Here is a 21,980-nt window from a genome sequence, read left to right on the forward strand (position 1 = left end):
TCAAAGAACCCAGAGCATATGATTGGTCGTAATCAAATGAATTCATAGTGTGGGAACAGGACTCAGGAGCCTATAAAATATTCAACTTCTGCTTCCCCTTAGGAGAGGTATCCAGCCAGTATTAATATTTTAGAAATACTAGAAGGTAGAAGAGGAGCCATTATTCACCACTAGCACCTTCATGGTACTAAAATTAAATAATGGATTTTTTTTTAAAGACAGAATTGCTAGAGTTGTGGAACTATAAAAAATATTCCTCTCTGAGGGATGCTGCATTTTTTGCTTTTATCTTTTCTTCTCCTCTTGAGAACCTTTTGATTTACTTCTGTGATAAGCTTATAACAACTAAGGAACTTGGGAGGCGGGATGAGCTAGGCTGGGTCGGAGGAGGTTTACGGCAGCTGACAAATGAGCCTGGGTAAATTTGTTTGGCTTCAAGTCAGAAAGCACCAGGACTGTGCCTGCATTTATTTTCATGGTGTGGCATATAAATCTGCACATATGGGCCAGGCCCCGGACTGTAACAGTGAGCACCCTCTGCGCCGCGTGGGCTGGGGTCCTGGCGTGCTGAGGGACCCCTGCTCAGAAGACCCAGTTATCCTCTCTGTAACCCAGCCAAGGCCTGGGAGCGGCAGCCCTGCTCCTTGAGGAGGTGTCGGGTTGAGTTGTGAGGAATTGAGCAGCTGGGACTTGGCACCACACCAGCATCCAGAGCTCTGGATGGACTCAGCTAATCTCAGAGGTTTCCATGTCTGGCCCTGCCCCTGAACTGGCTGCATAGCCCAGTTGGACAAATGACTTCACCCACTGAGTCTCATGCTTCCTATCTTGGAAGTAGAAGTAATAGTAAATACCTGGTAAAATGCACTTAAAGCTTTGGCACCATACCTGCCATTTGTTAACACCTCAGTAAAGCAATTATTAGGTAGGATGCAACTTGAAGGTTTTAAGAAATCCTCTTAATTATGAAATTACTCTTCCTGATATTGACATGTTGTGTTTCGATGTGCTCAGATAATTGTTAGCATTTATTGAGTGCCTACTGTGTGGCAGCCACAGTACTCTGTACTTACCAGGAGCATGGAGGCTCAGGCCAGTGACCCTCATTTAACTGAAAAGGGAAGTGATACGTGTATGGGTGAAAGGATTTGTTCAAGGTCAAAAACCAAGGACATGTTGGAGCCAGAGTACAAACTAACCTAGAAACCATTTTTCAAACCGCTGCACTGCTTGGGCAGGAATGATAGGTAGTGCTGGGCACCTAGAGAAATGGAGGAACAGGGAATGAAAGAGAGTCCTTGCCCAGGCGATGCATAGAACGTGGCTGAGTTGAGTTTAAACAGAGATCCCTGGACAGTGCTTCATCCTTCACCTGGTTCACTCAGCACGGCTCCATACACCTTCAGGGCTGCTTCAAGCTTCGGACTGAAGGAATCGCAGCAGCTGGGAATGAGAAACCACCTCAGAGTTTATCTCGTATCGATCGTTCTGCGCATCTTGACCAGATGCTGTGTGAGCCTGGGCAGCTCGGGGCAGCCTTCTCCATCACCAGCAGCCAGTGCCGTCAGCTAAAGCTCCCCAACCTCAGGTTGGCTTTCTTCTTTTGAGCTGAAATCTGTTCAGTATCTCGTTATTAAATTCTCTGAAACAACAAATTAAGCCAGTCTCCCCTTCTGTATGACTTTAGGTGATGTCCAAAACTGTGCCACCTGCCCCGTTTTTCTACATTTTCAATCACTCAAGGGGTTCCGCTGTGTTCATGTGGTACAGAACACATCCCCTTGCTTCTTTCTCAAATGTGAGTTTCCTCTGGCTCCTACCTCACCCGCCTCTACCTACCTCTGTGGACTTGGGATAGATGCACACACAGCATGATCTATTCAGGAATTACCACCCACAAGGCACTTACTGGGCAGTTGTGCGTACCCAAGGATCATCGTTGTAAGACCAACTTAATGACCCTGCATACCCCACACCAAATTCTTTTGTCTATTGTGCATCTTCTGAAATGCTTTAACAAAGGCTTTATTGAGTCTGTTTTAATGATCCTCTCTTCTTAGGCCTCCCTTGGAAAAGCTATATTTTAGGCAGCCATAAGCTTCAGAAGAAGAAAGATGTTTACCTAAGTCAATCCATTATATGCATGGGCCTGTTAATTTTCAAGTCACATGATGCTGATTCTTAAAAATTGGGATCATTGGGATCTTAAAAATGGGTGTCTCATTGGGATCATTTCATTAGGGGATCATTCAGAATGACTCTGTTGGGAGGATACCAGAGCATCTCTCAGAACTCAAACCCAAGAAGCAGAGCTGGTCCTTACCAGAAACTGAGAAGCCAGCTTGAAACCAAAGTCGCTGTGCATGTTCATTGATTTATGCATTAATTTTCTTTCCTTTGTTATTGTATGGTCTCTCGTTCCAGCTTCTCTTTGCATAGATTCTTTGTTTATTTGTCTTCTGTGCACCATGCACTGTTCACAGCAATGCACAAAACACAAGTCTGCGCTAACATGGAGCATAGAGTTTAATGGTGGTGATAACGAACCAATAACCATGTCAAGTGGTGATAGTTCTGTGAAGAAACACAAAGCAGGGCAATGAGCATAGAGGAGGATATTGGGAGGGAAGCTACTATATTTTTAAAGAAGGTGGTCAGGGGAGCCCTCTTTGAAGATATGAGTGATTAGAGATTTGAGGGACAATGAAGGAATGAGAAATACAGACATCTACTTGGTAATATCCTGGTGAGTTAAAGCCATTTACCAGATAGCATTGGAAAGGGGGCTATGATATTTTTGTGGGCGATGTAACTTGGAGACCAAGCCTGAGACGTGTTGCAGAGGAGATTTTACCAGCTGCAGTGGTAACATCATGCTTGAGCATGAACTGGCTTCAATACACATAAGGATAGCAGTTGTCCCAGCACACTATTTTCTTTGTCAAGGTCCATACTTACCGCCCAAATGGTCTCCCCAGAATAGTGGACTCAGCTTTCAAACTGACTAGACTTTAGGGGTCCACAGCCCTCAGCTAATTGAATCAAGTCTCTCCCTTTCCCAGTCCCAGGCTTGCCTAAGAGATAATCTGATTGGCCAGGCTCAGGTTCCCAATGGGAGCCTCTGAGTCAGAAGAGGGGAACTCCGGGGCTGAAACAGGGATAAGCCCAATGTGGAGGAGGCAACAAAACAGAGTAGGGAGATGTGTGTGAACACCAGGACAGTTGAGGCTGAAGACAGAGGCAGGAAACAAACTATAGGGAGCATTACTAGGGGAGCCTGAATTTTTTCTAAAAGTGTGGAGTGTGGGCAGCCTTGAAAGGTTTTAATCAGGGTGATCCGATTATCGGAGATAGCAGCTGCTTCGGGGAATTCAGAACTTCAAAGCCACACACAGGCCCTTCTAACTGAGGCACATGCAAGGCAGGAGAGAATGTCAGGCTTTCCATTGGAAATGATTGAAATTTTATTTATGTTTAACATGGCTTGTGTTTCCAAGCATTTAACATTAAAATTTGTTCTGAATTATAAGAATAATAAGAATAAGCATTGAAACTCTCTCAGTAAAGGGCAGCCAACATGCATTTCCAGGGAGAAATTGTTCAATTGTTCGTGTTTATTACTTCCAAATGGGAATAGCTCCAGGTTCATAATGCTGATTTTGTTACATTGCTTTCTCTGAACTGTGGTTCAGATGAGTGCATAAATATTTGGTTTAATATTTCTTTGGGAACTATAAAAATCTGAACTGATGGAGGGTGAGGAGCAGAGCAACAACAAGGAAGGAAAGTTTGGCAAGTTAGTAAGAGATAAAGTGTGTGTGTTTCAACAGTGCCCAAGAGCATGATTAATTTATTATTTTTTTGGATGGAAGAATGCATGTGGAAACCTCCAATTTACACCATTATTATGACAATGCTTAGGGGGTGTGAGAAGGTAGAGATATTCCTGCCAAAAAATGTAATGTACAAAGGAAGCGGTGACCCATTGGATACATGAAAATCTGGGGATTGTGACGTGGAAGGCCCTAATTTTGGCTCTACTGCTGACACAGGCCTGAGATGAACATCTTGTCTGCAGTCTTCCTGGGGTCGAGAGCACTTTCTGCAGTGCTAGGGTTTGATGCTTTGTTGATTCTACTCCTGGGATGCTCCTACTCAACCCAGCACACGTCAATCAGTTGGCCATATAGAATAGGGTCTTGGGCTCTGGATACTTGGGTTCAAATCCAAAGTCATTATCTAGCTGACTTTGGCAAGGTTTGTGGGACTCAGTTTCTTCCTCAGTGAAGTGGAGATTAATATCAGTACCTACCCCAACAGAGTTATTTTAAGAATTAAATGAACTAAGGTATGTAAACTTCTGAAAATTGTGTACAGTAGGGAATTAGTCTTGAATAAATGGTAGCCTTTTTTTATCATCAGTGCCATTATCATTATCATGTTTACTATTTAATACTCATAACAAAAATAATTGTCTGACATTATTGAGCATATTTATGTTCTTGAGCATTTAATATCTCCCAGGTCATTTATCTTTTGGGATAGGCATTATTTCCCTTATTTTGCTGAGGAAGGGAATGAAGCTCAGAGAGGCCACATGACTTTCAGTAAGTCCACATTGTTTGTGAGTTCTGAGCTGCAGACCCTGTTCACCTAAGCACTCCATGCATTAATCAGGACAGTTAGGCTCTGCTGTGTGATAAGCAACTCCTAATTTCAATTTTTCAAAGTTACAAAGGTCAAATTAAGCTCCATGCCCTTTGAGAGTTGGTGGGGGCTCTGCTCCTCATAACCATTCTTTCTTTGGGCTTTAGGTTGAAGAAGTCACCACTATTTGAAAACATAGCCAGTCACCATGAAGGAAGCTAAAAAGAACCTGGCTAAGCACATCATAGCTCTTAAAGCTTTTAATCAGAATCGGCCATAGTGATACATGTCACTTTCACACTTCAGTGGCTAAAGCAAATCTTGTGGCCACAACCAACTTCAAATGGCCAAGGAAGTATAGTTCTACTATGTGCCCATAAGGAGAGGAGCCAGAATAATTAGGGAAGCTTCAATGACTACTCCCTGCTACCAAAGTCTAATTCATAAATAGAAGAAGCAGCATATATAGAAGATCTACGGTTTTCACTAGATTTCAGGGACCACCTTGATTATTTGTGAAACAACAAGAGGCCAAGTCAAGGGACCCAGTTAACAGGACAGTTAAAGTCACAGCCTGCATTAAGAAACCAAAAATTCAGAAAGTGACACATGAGGATCCCAAGTTACTCTTGGGCAATAAAGGGATACAGAAGTGTGATACTGATGGGAAATGAATGGACTTTGGGCCCAGACAAGTAAAGCGCAATGACTGAATGACCCAAAGATGACTTCCTCTTCCTCTGATCTGCTGTGACATCTTTCAGCACCTCTTTTATGTTGCATAATGCAGACTTCACAGAGTGCATTGAGCTGTGAGCTGCTGAGGGCTCAAAGTACTCTAGAACTCATAAGTGGTCAGTAAATATTTTGAATGGGAGAAAAGAAAGTGGAAAGAGACCGTCTGTTAGAGGAAATTGCATTCATGAAGGAAACATTGCATTAAAAGTCATGGGAGAGAAACTGAGTGAATAGTAGTCTCATTTTGGTATATATCATTAACAAACATAAACTAAGCTCCTACCATAGGAACAGCATCATGCCAATTACATATTTAAATATGTGGAATTATATGTGCCTGGCTTATTTCCCTTAGCATAACATCATGAAGGTTAATCCAACTGTAACATGTCAGATTATCTATCATTTTTAAGGCTGAATAATATTCCATTATATGGATATGCCACCTTTTGTTTATCCATTCATCTATCTTTGGACACTTTGGTTGCTTACACCTTTTTGCTATTGTGAATATTACTGCAGAATATCTACTCTTTTTATGTATCAGTGGATCATTTAGTAAAATTGATATTGCACTGGCTACTAATAAATTTTTTAAAAAAACTCAACAGTAGAAATTTCATAAGTAACATTATTATATGATAAATTGGAAATAAACAATTAAAACATTGTAAATACTTAGAAATTAAGAAATACTCGCATAAAGAGAAATTCTGTAGCCTAGAGAAAATACTCAAAAATTATAACCTATCAGAAAATAATGCAAAAATCCCCAAACTCAACAATTAACATTGATTCCTATGGAACTAGTTTAAGCTGTGCTTAGGCATAATCTTAAATGTCTGTGATAAAAGAAGGAAAGCAAACTGGTGCAGTGAAAATGCTTATAGATGAAGGATAAGGATAGTGGATGCAGATGTGCCCTCATCTTGCATGACTGGAGTTTGATTTTCTTTCCCAAGTGCACATCCTGCTCTGAACGTTAGTGACCGCCAGGGGACAATGGAAACCATTTTAATTGGGCGGTGAACATAGCCAGCCCTGGTTAGTCTGAAAACCAGTGGTCTATACAGTGAGCACTGGTTCAGTGTATCTACACCAGGGTATTGGGACTGCTGTGCTGAATTTTCCTTAGTTCCCTTTGTTAATTCATGACCCAGCGGTTGAAAGTGTTTTGGCCAGCATGAAGGTTAGAGAAGGGTTTGGGTCTAACAGCTGCCCAAACTGCTGAATGGCTAAATGTTTTCAAGTTCAAGGCATGTTAAGGACTAAATCACAGCCAAGAATGAGTGAATGCTTATAGATCACCTTAGAGAACCAATCTAATGATAAAGCAAATGCCTTCTAATAACTATAGGTGATGGCAATAAGTGGGGTGTGTTCGCTATTTAACAGAGTAGAAAATATCTTCTAAATTATCATATTCATCAGTCTCAATCATTCCTCTTACACGCTTAAAAAAGTTATTTTTTTGCTGTATAAATAAGGAAGATACTAGTAGACTCGTTTTATGAAACCACAAATATTCTAAGGGTGAAGGGAAAAACATATCACCCCTACCCCCACACCCCAAAGACCTATGTATGCTGTTCACATGTGATCGTTTCCTTTTGGTAATTTTGAGGGTGAGATCTAATTATTTTCTACTTTTTCATTCTTTTTATCATATACATCAATAGTCTTCTATTGTACAGTCTTCTATCCTTTGAAAATAAGCCTCCTGATTTTCTAAATAGGGGAGGATTAGAGGCATCAATTTAGTTGGACGTAACAGGGAGGAAGTGCCAGGTGTCTGTGTGGAGCTGCTTTGCGTAGCGAGCACAGTGTCTCCTGAGAGGGTCTTCACACTCAGGACTTCTCAGATTCCAAGGACAGGAATGGTTCCAAGCCCCATCCCAATTCCTGGGCATTATCACTGCTTGGGAACTTAACTTTGGGGATTTGTAAAAGGAGAAATGAAAAGGTACTGATGTTGCCCAGGTAAAGTGACCGCATTAAAAAAAAGAAAAAGAAAAGGTTGTACAATAGACCTTATTTTTCATTTTAATTTGTGAATTTATGAGCATTTTATGATCACATAAAAATATGCAAATAAAGTTGAACAACTTCACTAAAAGCTTTAATCAAGTGCCTTTTATATTTTGAACACAGAAAATGTTAACGGGAATAAGAAATAAATAGCCCAAGGGATAATTACCACCACCCAGAAAGAGCCACCTGCTCTCTGTGCTCTAATAGACCTTGCTGATGAGCAGGGGTAAGCCCAGAGAATGGGGTTTGGTCTCTCCAGAGCGGGGCACAAGGGGTCAGGAGGAGCTCCAGTGAGTGCGTAATCACTGCGCTGAGTCCAGGAAGACAAGCAGGGGTCTCCAACAGACAGGGGGAGGGGAGACCAGAGACAGAAGTCCAGAGAAAGTGGGCAAAGTTCTGAAGGTCTATGCTTGGTTGTAGCAAAAAGTTGGAGTTGAAGAAGCAGGGTGAGACCCAGCAAGCGGGGGACCCTGGGACTTCACTCTGGGAGCCCTTGAAATATTTAACCTGGGGACTTTCTCAGATTCTAGCTACATTTTAGATTAACCGTAATTAGGAGAGGAGGGGAAAAGAGAGACATCAGAAACATGGAGGCCAATTAGGAGACTACTATAACATTCTATAATATTACTGACTTACTCAGTAAGCAAATATTTATTGAAATTTTACTGTGTTCAATGCACTGTTTTAGGCACTGAGAACAAAACAGTCAAAAATCTCTAGTGGAAATCTGAGTTAAGGAACAGAAACTGGAGATTGCAGAGGGTGGGGCTGTGATTCATAGAACCTAGTGACTATGGCTTTTTGATGTATCAAATGTGTTTTCCAGAGGGAAAAATAACTCATGTCAGTACAGTTACAGGAAAGTCTAAACCCACACAGGGGCATCAAAATAGACGATTAAAACCCACACTGACTAAAGCAATGTGAGGTTCTGAATTGGATTTTTGGATCAGAAAAAGGATAGTAGAAAAACTGGTAAAATTTGAATACATAAAATCTGGAGGTTGGTTTAGTAGTCATGTATCCATGTTAACTTTTCAGCTGTGACCAATATTCCATGGTTATATAAGTTGTTAACATCAGGGGAAATTGGATAAAAGGTATATGGGAATTCTACTACTTAGGCAATGTTTCTATAAATGTAAAATTATGTTCCCTAAAATTGGGATGGGTATATAAATATATCAACCACATTGAGTAGAAAAATATCCTATATAATAAAAGCATAATATGCAAATCAACCGAACAGCGGAATGACCAGTCGCTATGACATGCACTGACCACCAGGGGACAGATGCTCAACGCAGGAGCTGCCCCCTGGTGGTCAGTGCATTCCCACAGGGGGAGCATCATCACTCAGCCAGAAGCCGGGCTCACGGCTGGCAAGCCCAGCGGTGGTGGCGGGAGCCTCTCCCACCTCCGCTGAAGGCAGGAGCAAGGGGGTCCCAGACTGCAAGAGCCCCTAACTGTGAGAGGGATGTCTGACATCCCTCAAGGGGTTCCAGACTGCGAGAGGGTGCAGGCCATGCTGAGAGACACACACAGCCCCCCCCCCCCCAGTGTATGAATATGGTGCACCAGGCCTCTAGTTATAGAATAATTTATACAGAATGATCCTATTTATGTGAAAATATTTAAAATTGCTATATATTCTATGAGTACAGATGTATATATGTAAATTCATAGAATGCCTTAACAACATCTATAACCTGGTATCAGTGGTTACTTGTAGCTGGGAATAGAGGTGAGAATAGGACTTAATGAGGGAACTCAAAGGGGCCTTGGCTTCTACCATAATACAGCACATTCTATAAGAAGTATGCAGCGAGAATGTCCTTTGAAGCTCAAATCACACAGCTACTGATCCAGGCCTCTGTACTTCGCACCCCTCGCTCAGTGCATAGGACTCTGGTCCCAACTAGGCCATGCCATGGACACAGCTGGTCTGCTGGCCTCCCCAAGGGTATCTGGGAGTCACTTTACCTAGGTATGCAGCAAGACTCCTATATACTATTTACGTGCCCATGGTCCAAGTTTTTTCTCATTATTAGCTATTTTTTCCATTCCAACTCAGAGGATAAAGGGAAAAATCCCACTGTGAAAAGAAATGTTGACTTACAAAGAATAATAGGAAAGCCCAGCTAATTGTGGAGCCCTGCTAGGTGGTATAAGGGGTGTTAACAGCTGCTGCAGGATTCGTTCTGGCCAGGAGTGCACTGGATCTCTTCCATTTTGTCACATTCAACAGTCACAAAAGGACCACACCCCTGGGGCATAGCTGTGAGTAGCACCTGGGCAGTTCTCAGGAGTTTATCATAGTGGAATAAGGATTGTCTGGAAACCCACTTGACTTGCATGCAATAGCGTTCAAGTGTGGCGAAGCACCTCTTTGGGTTTGTGGCCACTGGACATCTCCTATCTCCCCAGCTAAGTGAGCTGAAGTGGGCTGGGGCCCCTCTGAAGCCCCACCTAGGAACCAGGAAGCCGGAGAGGTGGTGGGTGATTCCAGAATCTTCTCCCTGGGGAGTGACGCCCTCTCCCATGCTTGCTTCTCCAAGGTTCCTTCAATTCATGGGATGCCTTTGACACATAGAGATGTTGGACTTAGAGAAGTACCAACTCCGCTTTGCAGGTGTTCTAGAAAACAGGTTTTTAAAAGAATTGCTTATAGTGCTAGATGTTTAAAATAGGTCTAGGAAGAAGGTAGCAAACAGACCCAGCCTTTTTTCAGCAGAAGGATCCAAACGGTAGCAGTGGAAATCAGCACCAGTTATGAGTGTGATAGTGATAAAATCTGTCTAAATCAGTGGTCCTCAAACTCGGGTATGCCTCAGGATCGTCCAGAAGCCTGGTTCAACGTAGATTGCCAGACCCCACCCCTGAGGTTCTGATTTATGTCTGGGCAGAGCCTGAGAATCTGCATTTCTATCAAGTTCCCGGGTGATGCCCATGCTGGTCTAGGGAAGTGCATCTGAGATATGATATTGTTCTAGGGAGAATGAGGCCCTCACTTCCCTGTGCTGGGGGACACTTATGGCGCAGTCAGTCTGGGCACTGTACCTGGTGTAGATGTGGACACAGCTCTGAGGACCAGGTGGTTCAACAGATGCGTTAAAAGCCAAGCCTTTAAAAACAAAATTACTGAGACAGAAGATGCATAGTGCCTAGCAGAGGTGCTTACAGTGGGGACTTGCTCCTTTCCTGGGGAATAAGTCATTTATTTTTATTGTTTTTTAAATATATTTTATTGATTTTTTTACAGAGGAAGGGAGAGGGATAGAGAGTCAGAAACATCAATGAGAGAGAAACATCAATCAGCTGCCTCCTGCACACACCCCACTGGGTATGTGTCCGCAACCAAGGTACATGCCCTTGACTGGAATCGAACCCGGGACCCTTAAGTCCACAGGCCGATGCTCTATCCACTGAGCCAAACTGGTTAGGGCAGGAATAAGTCATTTAAATCGAGCAGCCAGTGCTAATTAAACAAAGTCCTCTCTGCAAGACCCTACTTCTGGAAGGTCAAGTGGGTCAAGCCCTCTGTGAGCAAGGAAATAACCCGGACTTAACAGCAGGAGAAAAGCTGCCCCAAGAGAATTTCTGAGTCAAGAATTCAGCTCTCTGTGCTGAGTGGCAGGAGGAGAAATGGGAGGGTGGCAATATTTGCCTCAAGAGAGCTTTCAGGACCATCTACCACCTGATTTCTACCAAAAGGTGTGGGGTGCTGTCCTCCCAACCTTTGCAGAGCAGGGAAGGGTCAGGAAAGGAGAACAGAGTCAGCAGGCCGCTCCGGGCAGGCGCTCACCATGGGCCATGCCTAGTGCATACGTGGGGCCAGGAGTCCGTTCTTGGGAAGCAGGGCAGCTCCAGAGCTTGCAGGTGTCCCTTGTTTACGTCCCATTCGATTGTCCTGGGTAATGCGGCCTTTTGGAGAGGACTGTCCGCCCAGGTGTGCTTAGGAGAGCCAGAGGAAAAGGTCTTAACCACATTTGGGCTGAGTGGTAAGACCCGGACGGGAGAGACAGTAAACATGGAGGTGACAAAGAAGAGAGTGTTTGCTCAGCTGCTCCTTCTTTTTTTCAAGTCAGAGAGGTTTGTGAAGAGGAAATTTGTCCCCTTAGGGGTTTTCATAAAATATTATGGCTAAGATGATTTTTATGCCTAGAGGTGTGATCTTACCCATTACTAACAATGGCATAATGTTATGATTGTTACTATCAGTATTGCAGTCATTAGCTACTATTTGTAGAGCCCCTTCCACGTGCTTAGCTCTGTACTTTGCACACACTATCTCATTAAATCCCCATCAACCCGGGGAATAAGATGAGGAAATCAAAAGACAAAGTACGATGTCCAAGGTCACACGGTGGATCATTGGCGGAGCTAGGACTGGGACGTATGTTTGTCTGAAGAGTGGTGCTCTTCATTAAACAGATGTTGGCCTTGGTTCCTGCTATATTCCAGGCACTGAGCCAGACCCCGAGATCCAGTGGTGAGCCCAATATGCTGTGACTGTTGACCCCATGGAGCTTCTAAGCAGCATGGAGTAGGTTGTGGGGGAGAATGTCAGTTGTATTAAATCAAGCCAAGCAATGACCAATAATAATTCTTTTCATCAGAATTATTTTCATCATACTTTACTTTTAGTCTTGGTTTGGATATTTTCTGTTATCTTAAAATGCAAACAGAGGTCATTGGTGTTAGATCAAAACTCTCAGTGTATTTTAATAAAGAATACTTTAAATCAGGAAAACACTGCATTGCCATATAGATAGAACTGGGTCATGCTCTTACTCAACTGTCATGGCAGAGGAACTTTGCCATGATGGTCACGCTGCCTTAGGCACCACTGCCACCTGGTGGTACCCAGTGGAATTGCAGGCTTGGTGGCCACAGAACTGGCCTGGTGGGAGGGAGGCTGATTCCATATAAGGCACATTTCACCCAAACCCTTCAGGCACAGTTGACTAAGTTCCAATAGGTGCCTGTTCATTTGTAAATTGATTGCACCTGGATCAGTATCAAGCTTTCTTTTATATGTATATTCTAAATGTCTATTGTTCTCCTGACTTAAATTATTGTTATACTTGTAAATATTGATGACAAAGTGACATGAAATAGAGATGAATACTTGGGCAACTTTAAAACTGATTTTTGCAAGTAACAATTTCTCTCTAGTTGGACACCTTCAAATGCCTTAAAGAAAGCAAAATATAATTTGGTCCCTAATTACCTCTTAACCTCACCTCTACTCAAACCACACACGTAGTGACATAGCTTCTGAAATTTTCTAGCCTCTCTCTCACCTGCCTGCTGCTCTATCTGTCCTGTTCTCTCTGCCTGGAAATACCTTTTCCATCTTTATCTTCTGAATTTATTCTTCAAGTGTCAAAGACAGGCTAACAACCTGTATGGGGTTATCTTAAAGTAAGTTCAGAAATGACAGTGTTTCATAGCAATGTTTCCAGAGACATGGAAGCCAGGTTCTGAATCCCACCTTCATCTCTAATAGCCGTAACCATGGCCAGCTTACTTAATCTCTGTGTCTCTGTGGTTCTATCCATTAAGTGCGAATAATAATGTCCCTGACCCCAGCATTGTTGTGAGGTTTTTTAAAATGTGTGTGTAAAATGCTTGCTCAGCACTGTGCCTAGTACCTTGTAGAACCAATGGGGCGGGTAAAGACATATGTAAATACCTAGCACCTCAAGTGATGCCTGCCCAGGACAGGATTGTCGAACAAATGTCATCTCCTGCCATTGTTTTTCCCATCACCTATTTGGTCTTGCTTGTAGAAAAATATATATATATGTGTTTCTTGGGAGTTAAAAATAATATAAATGTCCAACCTTGAACTTGCTGGATTTATTTTCCCCCTAGACCCATCAGTCTGTGTCACCACAAAGATTTTCATGTTAAGGTGGAAAATGTTAAGCAGTGATGCTATTTTTGGTGATGCTGCTTTACTCCATTGTTCACCAGGCACCTCTGTGTTGCACCTGTGATTAGTGGCTGGGTCACTGAGGTGTGTTTGTAATGTGCTCTTTCTGCGCCAGAGTCTTAAATGTCACTCTGTCTCCCTGACCAGGTAGTCGATAGTGACAGACCGGAAGGGTCCAAGTTCCGGCTCACTGGAAAGGGAGTGGATCAAGAGCCTAAAGGGATTTTCAGAATCAATGAGAACACGGGCAGTGTCTCCGTGACACGGACCTTGGACAGAGAAGCGATTGCTACTTATCAGGTGAGTGCCCCTCAAGTGCCCATCCTGCATGAAGAGCTGTGGCTGTCAATGATTGTTTGCTTCCCGCTGAGCTCATTATTCCTGGGCTTCACCAGGCCAAGGCTGTGCGACTTTAAGTGTGTTTCTGTGGGATCTGAGTGGTGATGGACCCCAATAGGGCAACAGTGGGAGCCCCTATCTTACATCAATGGAGCCCCCAGTCCTGCATGAGATTTGGGGCACTGGAAAGCAAGAAGAGGGGTCATGGGGGGACCTCAGGGGAGGTCAGAACTCTTAGTGCAGCTTTGGCTTTCTCGAGCAGTTAAAGGTGCAAACCCCTGGACCTGATCATTTAACTTCTAGAATCCATCCTAAGGAAATCAGTAGAAATTTAATTAGACCTTTATATACTGATGTTATAGCCCAGTGTGATCCGTACATGGAATCAAGTGCTAAATATTTAACAATAGGGTAGTTAAATTAGGCAAATTTTGCAAAGAATTTGTATACAACCATTTTAAATATTTTTGAACCAAACATCATAGCATTGGTGGGCCCTCTTTTAAGCATCAGAGATAAATTCCTAGATGAAACTGGATCTCAAGAGCTCCCTGTGGATTAAAGGGGTACAAGGTAAGCAATAAAGATCTTGTTGGGAGTGTTCTGTAGCCTGAACTAGGCCGAGTGGTTGAACCAGAGGAAGTGGGAAAGGCTCGTTGCCAAGGATGAGAACTGGTGAATGAGAGGGTGAAAGATGCCGTTTGGGGGTGAAACCACAGGAGTTGTTTGAAGAGCTGAGCAAGAGTTTGGATGCATCCATGACTGTCTGATGTTGGTGGGATCCAAGTGTTTTAAAAATTAAAGCCCCCCTTTTGGGAGTCCTTCCACACTCAGAGAGAGGCTTCTGGGCACCGTAGGCCAGGGCCCGCCTCAGTGTGGACATCTCCTTAGGGGCCCATGACCTTGGTCTCCACAGAGAGTGAGGAAGTCCCTGTGGGGCAGTCACAGGGCAGGGAGAAGAACTCCAACGCCAACACTCAAGGATTGATAGGGAGTGATGAGAAAGTACTTGGCTTGGATGGTGCCAAAGATGCCAGTTAAAGAGTTCTGTAAGGAGCATTTCTGAATCATGATGGGTCCCATTCCTCTGTCCTTCACAGTGCTGAATGTGTGGCTGTCCGCTGTGCCTGTGCAGGGATTTCCCTGCACAACGGGGATGGCTGAGGAATGAGAAAGGCCTGACCCAGCCCGTGGCTCACTAACCAAGAGCTGCACTGCGGTACGGGCCTGTCTACAGAAGAAGGCCTCCTCTTTCTAATGTTCACAAGGGCGTGGGGAGAGGATTGAATAAAAGCCACAGCACTTTTTTAAATTTAGGTGATTTTATTTTTATCTAAGCAATATCTAGGTGATAATAGTGATTAATAACAAGGGCCCTGGGGACAGAAAATTGTTGCTCAAGTCTCAGCACGGCTGCTTACTGAGGTGTGTGATCTTGGACAATCCACTTACCCTCTCTGATCTTGTGACTCTCATCCATAAAGTGGGGATAGTACTAGCACCTCTAAGGATGGTAAAAGATGAAATTATTAGTTTTTATTAAGTAGTAATTGTTAATCAGCTGGTAAAATGGAGCCTAATCTCAAGCTTGGAACTTCTCATATTCTTCATTAAAGTGAAGCCATATAATATCATAGCAGTTAAAAATACAGTGTTGCATGCAGCCACACTGGCTGCATTCAAATCATGGCTGTTGTGGACTAGCTGTAGGAACGAGGGCAGGGTGTCTGCCTCAACTTTCTCATCTGTAAAATGGGAATAATAATACTGATCTCCTAAGATTTTAATGGTAAGCATTGAGAACAGTACCAGAAACATAGTAAGCACTGTCTAATCTTACTAGGTGAGTGAGAGGTTAATGCTGTCTGTGAAAGGCAAAGGAAGGAAGGTAAAGGAAAACTCCGAGGACTCTGAGTGGTAGCCCAGTCTGCCTGTTTCATGTATGGACTTTCCTTGAGTAATCGTGGGGTTTTTTGACAGTTTCATAATGTATTGATTGATCCATTTATTCTGTCTACATACATTTTGTTGAGTATCTATAGGGTGAGGAGCACCCTCCAAGGTGGTAGGGGAATATGCTGGGAAACAAGACACCCCTGCTGCCCTGTGGCTTTCATTTTAGTGCCTAGGCTTTGTTTCAAAGTGCACTGCTTTAAATTTCTCCTCCGTGTGTGCAGGCGATGGCCAGGAAGCCAGGCCTTGCTCATTGTGTGGCTTGTTTACCTGCGGCAGAGCCGCACCTGCCCAGTGGAGGCCGCTGGCGCTTGGTGGGAGAGCACCAGGGTGTTGATGGCCACACTGCAGCTGGTCCTGAGCCACTCCTCACTAGCCTCACAAGAGCCCAGTTCCAATGCCACCCCCCCCCCCACCCACTCTCACTCTTTATTCAGTCTTTGTTCTGTTTTCTTCAGGTCCTTGCTGGGGAAGGTCCCCTATTGCTCTATGCTTGGTTCTCCTATTTCTAGATTTAATGAGAACCACGTTACTCTCTTGTCAATATACTTTGAGCATAAGAATGCTGCAATTATGGTCCATTCCAAGTGCCTGTTTAGAAATAATTTACTATCTTAGTGGTACAGTGAGATCCAACGTGTGCGTGGTGGTCATTGTGGTTGGTAGCAAACATGCTTCTTCAAAGAACTGAATTGAATTTCTACATTTTAGTTTCCCTTCTTGCAAGTTTAACAAGCAGAGAGCATGTGGGCCAGTGGGTTGCCATTGTAATTGCTCCAACGTTGCTTATTTTAAAGTAAAATGCCGCTCACGTGCAAGGCCTTGCGATTGTGTTAACAGGTCCCAACTCCAACAAGAAAGCCTCTGAACTAAGCCGAGGGAACTGCACGGCGAGAAGTAATCTGGGATAAATTTGTCCTAGGCCCCCTCGTGTATCCTCATTAAAGCTGCTGTTCATTGAACGCTGCATGGCTGATACTGTGCTAAACACTTCATATACGTTCTCTTATTTGATCCATTTCCCACAAGAGACTTAAGAAGTAGATGGTAACCCCATTTTATGGATAAGCAAATAACAAATAACTTTTTCAAGGTCTCCCAGCTGGTGTGTATTGAGTCTGGGATCCATGTCCGTTTCTCTCCACCTCTGAAGCCCTGCATTTTCAATCACTAAGAAACACTTCTTATTTTATCCTCAACTAAACTCTGCAAATTCCCAGGCCTCTTTCCCAGGACCTCCACTTACTGGGGCTGGGAAGAGGGGTTCACTGGCTAAGTGATCTATTTCTTTTCAAATACCATTATTTTCCATGACCGAATGCTACCTGCCCCGTCTCCCCACCCCAGCTCCCCAAAGGGCTTTCCAAGCTTCTGACCTGAAGTGGCACCTGGCAAAATAATTTAGCTCTTGCAGTATTGGAAGCTGACATGTTAATGCAAAGCCTCCTGAAATATTACTCATTATTATGCATTTTGCCAGCATTTGAGTGATTTGTGAACTCTTCATTGGAATAAAGTACTGTAAAGGATTCATGAATGACCAAGTTTATGAAATTCTATAAAAATATTAGCAGGTGGTAATGATTCCCTCATACTGTGACTATAATCTGTTGCCTGCAAATTTATCAAGATGGGAGGACAGCAGTGGGATGGGAGACAGTCTGTTGGGCAGGTGGCAGAAGGTCTGGCTGGGCTCAGCAGGGGCAAGAGGTAATCTGGAAGCAGGGCCTGGGAGTGGGCGGGAGTCATGGGCAGGAGACCTTCACCCTGAGCTGTTATCCAAGGGGAGAGACGTATAGAGAACTGGGAATGTCAGAGTTGGGTGGGAGAAGAAAGGAGCTCTTGAAAGGAGAGGGAAAAATAACATTTATTGAGCATCTATTAAGTGCCTAAGAACTCTTAAGAGTTCTACATAAATAAACCTGTGAAATGGTTTATTGTCTTGTCTTGGCCACTACGTTAGCTGAGGGCCAAAGTGGTTCCCAAGATATATTATTGTTATTAATGTTGGTGTTAACGTTTATTGAACATTTACAATGTGCCAAGGCTCCATGCTGAATACCTAATGATCATCTCATTTAATGTTCATAAAATGAGCTTGATTCTGTTATCATTCTCAATTACAGAACTGGTAACTGGAGCCACCTGTGTTCTTGGCTTCAGAACAAGAGCAGGGTTTCATTGCCTTCTTCTGAATATTTGTTCACATTTTCTGAGATACGGTTTGCTCTCATTTGAGCCATTTTTTTGCACAAGTTTCGACTTTGTGGTTAAGAGTGTTACACCTGGCAGACAGAGGGTATTATTGCTTCTGTGTTGTTGTGTGTTTTTTCACTCATATGGCTCTGCCCTAATTCTAACCCATATGTGGCTCCAAGACAATTAGGCAGAAAATACAATCAAGGTGAAAAATGCTGCTGTCGTGCAGAAATACATGAACCATAATGTTAGGAATTTTAAGACAATTGGGAGATGCAGATTGACCCCGATTAGAGAGTTACTTAGGTGACTAACCTAGATACAATAATTTCCATGTTGCACGTGGACAATGAAGGCATCACCTTGATGGAGCTGTGCTTGGGAAGCCCCCCAGCCCTTGCAGTAGAGATAAGCTGCATCCTCTCCATCCTCTAGCCTGGTCTCCCCCCGGCCATCTTCCTTAGTTGGGATACTTGGTGGTAGTCAACAAAATCCTCTCAACTAATATACAAAGAAAAGGAGTTATGAAAGGGTACAGGTAGCTTATAGAATTGGCAGAAGGACCCCCCAAACCTGGCTCATGAGTAACACAACTAGAAACGATGGTGCTACAGGAACTACCAGCCATACATGATACTGTTATGGTGCAGGGTTCCTAGCCTCAGCATTATCAACACTTTGGGCTGCGTAATTCTGTGGTAGGGGGCCTGGCCTGTGTGTTGCATGGTGTTTAGAAGCACAACTGGCCTCTAGATGCAAATAGCATCCCCATTTCAGTCTTGGCAATAAAAAACATCTCTAGATGTTGCCAGTTGTTCCACAGGGCACAATGGCCCAGCTGAGAATCACTGTTCTAGAGGAGCCCTCACTGCTGCCCCCTCCCATTGAACTCTGCTCCTACGGCAGTCGGAAATGGGTGGTGGCAACCCTGCCTTGGCTGTCCAGAGAGTTGGGTGACTCTGATACCTTGCTTTACAGAACCTCCGATCCCCAAAGCAGAGCTGCTATTGTCTCCCATTTCCATCTCCAAGCTCATGTAAGATGTTGGCAGGGAAACTCATGTGATAGACTCTCGCTGAGCCCGCAAGGGGCCTGGGGTGGGTGTTGTTATCACCTGCATCGCCATGTCATCAGTACAATTTCACTTTGAGAGGCTCTCAGTGATAGGCATGGCCGCCTGAGGGCAGGTAGCCAGTCCGTGCTTAGGAGAGGGTGGCTTCACACCTATGATCTTAATTTCCAATAATATCATGGTCCCATCAGGTAATAACACACATGGCCCAGGAAAGAGCCCTGACTGGGAGGAGACCACAGAACTTGGGGTAAAGATCAGGCTTTGGAATCTGACCTACTGTGGTTAGAATCTCGACTCTCCCATCAGAGAAACCTATGAAATTGCCATTTTTATAAGTGAAAAAGGGTGAATATCGGTCGTTTCATGGTCTGCCCTAACACTGTGTCACCTTGGGCGAGTTCCTCAATTCTCAGCCTCTGTGTTCCCATCTTTAGAATGAGAGTGAGATGGCCGTGTCGTCCCTGTGCCGCTGTAGTTAGTAATTTGGTGCGGAAGGGTAGCGCCCAGTGCAGCCACTGAGTGTGCTGGAATCGGGAGCCCTCACCTCAGACAGGAGCTCCTGCAGGCGAAATGGAGGTGAAAGCAGCTCTGGGAATCAGCCAGCAGTCACACGGTTAGCTGTTAGTAGCACCAGATGTCACTTCGTAGAAAGAAATCATCTAAACCCCCCACACCAGCATCAGAATCTGGGAACTTGTTAGAAATGCCCATTCTCGGGCCCCCACCTCAGACCTGCTGGATAAGAAACCCGGGCCCCCATTCTGGGTGTTCACAAGCCTCCCAGGTGGTTCCGATGCTCCCTGACATTTGAGAACCCCGGGTCTAAAACAGGCTCTTAAGTGTTAACATCACTGCAGCCAGCTTGATTCAATAATTTGCCTCAGTGAGAGTAGCCTTTGAACCGATTCCATTACAGCCCAAATGTGTTCCGTACACCATTTGAAAGCCCTCTATGTCCAATCCATTTCTTCAAAACTGTCTTTGTTTTTGTTTCGTTAATGGCTCCTGAGAGCCAGGCACCTTTGTCCCTGGCTGCTTTGCTCCTTCCTGTCTAGACTTTGGATGACTGTTGAATGCCAGTGACTGAGTGTTTGCTGACTTCTCAGAAACCAAGCTTTTAGGCTGAAGATAAAAGTGTCTTCAAAAGATCTGAGCTGGTACAAGGGACAGGGTTCCTGATAGGAGGAGGCTGGCCTGGGGACAGGAGAACCCCTCTTCCGCCTTATTAGATTATATTCTGCCTTATCTCTATATATAAAAGGCTAATATGCAAAGTGTCCCCTCGGGAGTTGGACCTGGAGGACAGGAAGGAGTTCAATCACTTGCTATGATGTGTGCTGACCATCAGGGTGGGGGGCGTGGAACATGGCGGGCAACCAGCTGCTGTGGTGGGGCGCTGAGGGAGCGAGGGAAGGAGGAGGCGGGAAGGCAGGGGGGAGGGGGAGGGAACCATGTGGTGGTGGTGTGCCAGTGGCAAAGGAAGGAGGAGGAACCTGATTGGCCCTGATCGCTGACCAGGCCTAGGGACCCTACCCATGCAAGAATTTCATGTACTGGGCCTCTAGTTATATTATAAGTAAGTTATTTATGGTTCTCAAACGTTGCTGCATGATGAAATCATCTGGGAGATTTTAAAGCCCCTGATGGCCAACTTGCTCTCCACACCTTAAATTAGAGTGTCTTGGAGTGGGACCAGGCATCAGCATGTTTCTGAAACTCTCCAGGTGTTTCCGCTGTGAATCCAAGTTTGAGAACCATGAGTTAATAGAACCCATCTGTGCAATTTATTCATAGCTGGGAATGGGGACAACATCAACCTAATACACATAGGAGTTTCTAACACTTAATAGAAAATCAAAGATCTTATTTCCCCTCAATCAACTGCTTGAATCTAAGCAAATGTCTGACGTTAACTACTTTCCGATGTCTCTTTTGACATAAGCTCTTAAAAATTTAAATGTGGAGAAAGAGAATTTGATAAATAAATGAACAAACTGTCTTCTGACTCACTTCAGAAAACAATAATTCGGGGTTTGGCTGCAGTCTCTCCCCACCCCAGTGCCCCCAAGCATCTCCATCATACTCTTTCCACTTGGGTTCCCCACATTTGCCAGCACTGCATTTAGCAGCCTGGCCTTATCTGCCAGGTGCAGCTGGTAAAACTGAGGCATGAAGTTCAGCGACGTCGCTGAGGCAGCCACATGCCTGTATTAGCACCGAGGTGCTCCTGGTTGATTATTTATTTGGTCCACTAAGCAAAGCTGCTTCCTCACTCAGGTTGATGGTGACATATTTTTCTAAACGTCATTAGCTTACAAGAGGTTTAACTTGAATGTTGGCAGGTGGAAGAACCTGTGTCCCTCTCTCGACTTTGTCCTCCTGGCGCTGGGCCTTGTATCCAAGGCACCTGCCCATAGGCTGGACCTACCACATGTTCATGGAGTGAATAAACGTATGATGGTCAGCTTTCCCTTTATTTTTGCTTTAGTCTTCTTACTACAACCAAATAAATCTGCTTCATCATTTTTTCCAAATGACTTGGTGGAATTTTTTCTCCAAGGTGCTGAAGAATCACAATACATCAGAACTGCAAGAGCTTTTAGATGTATTTATCTAACCCTCTGAATTTACAAATAACTACTGAAAATACATTGCTGATATTTTTGCTATCCCGTAATGATGGGTATTATGGCCAAACCCTCTGGGACTAGAACCTGCAAGCACAGATCCTAGCCCCCAGCACTCACTCCTCATATCTTTGTACTCATCAATAGGCATCAAGATTTTTTTCACTTGGTAAGAAAAGAGCAGGGAAGGGAAGGAGGAGTTTGTTTGGGGCGTAGACCAGAAGGAGAGGGGCGCAAAAGCAAAGATAGAAAGAGGCTGTCCTCCTCCTCTTGTGGGGTTGACACTCTGGGGTTTGAGGTCAGAAAATGATGAAAAAAAATTTATGAGATAAAATTTATGTAAAGTTGGATGTGAGGACCAGAAGCTCATTAAACCAATCACCAAAGACCAGGTAAGATTCTAGGTTCAAGCATTAGGGCGGTGAGG

The 21,980-nt window shown here is 44.1% G+C and overlaps 1 protein-coding gene across 2 annotated transcripts in view; it reads left to right on the plus strand.

Moving 5' to 3' along the window:
• Positions 1–21,980, plus strand: part of CDH13 (cadherin 13) — a gene marked incomplete at its 3' end in the record, with an annotated part of 1,039,464 nt that overhangs the window by 523,385 nt on the left and 494,099 nt on the right. For both annotated transcript variants that reach the window (XM_079760072.1, XM_079760071.1), the window contains exon 5: positions 13,508–13,660. In XM_079760072.1, coding sequence (XP_079616198.1) covers positions 13,508–13,660 — 153 coding nt within the window. The remainder of the gene's footprint in view (positions 1–13,507; positions 13,661–21,980) is intronic.

Source organism: Cnephaeus nilssonii, assembly GCF_951640355.1.
Source record: "Cnephaeus nilssonii genome assembly, chromosome: 20".
Classification (NCBI taxonomy): Eukaryota; Metazoa; Chordata; class Mammalia; order Chiroptera; family Vespertilionidae; genus Cnephaeus; species Cnephaeus nilssonii.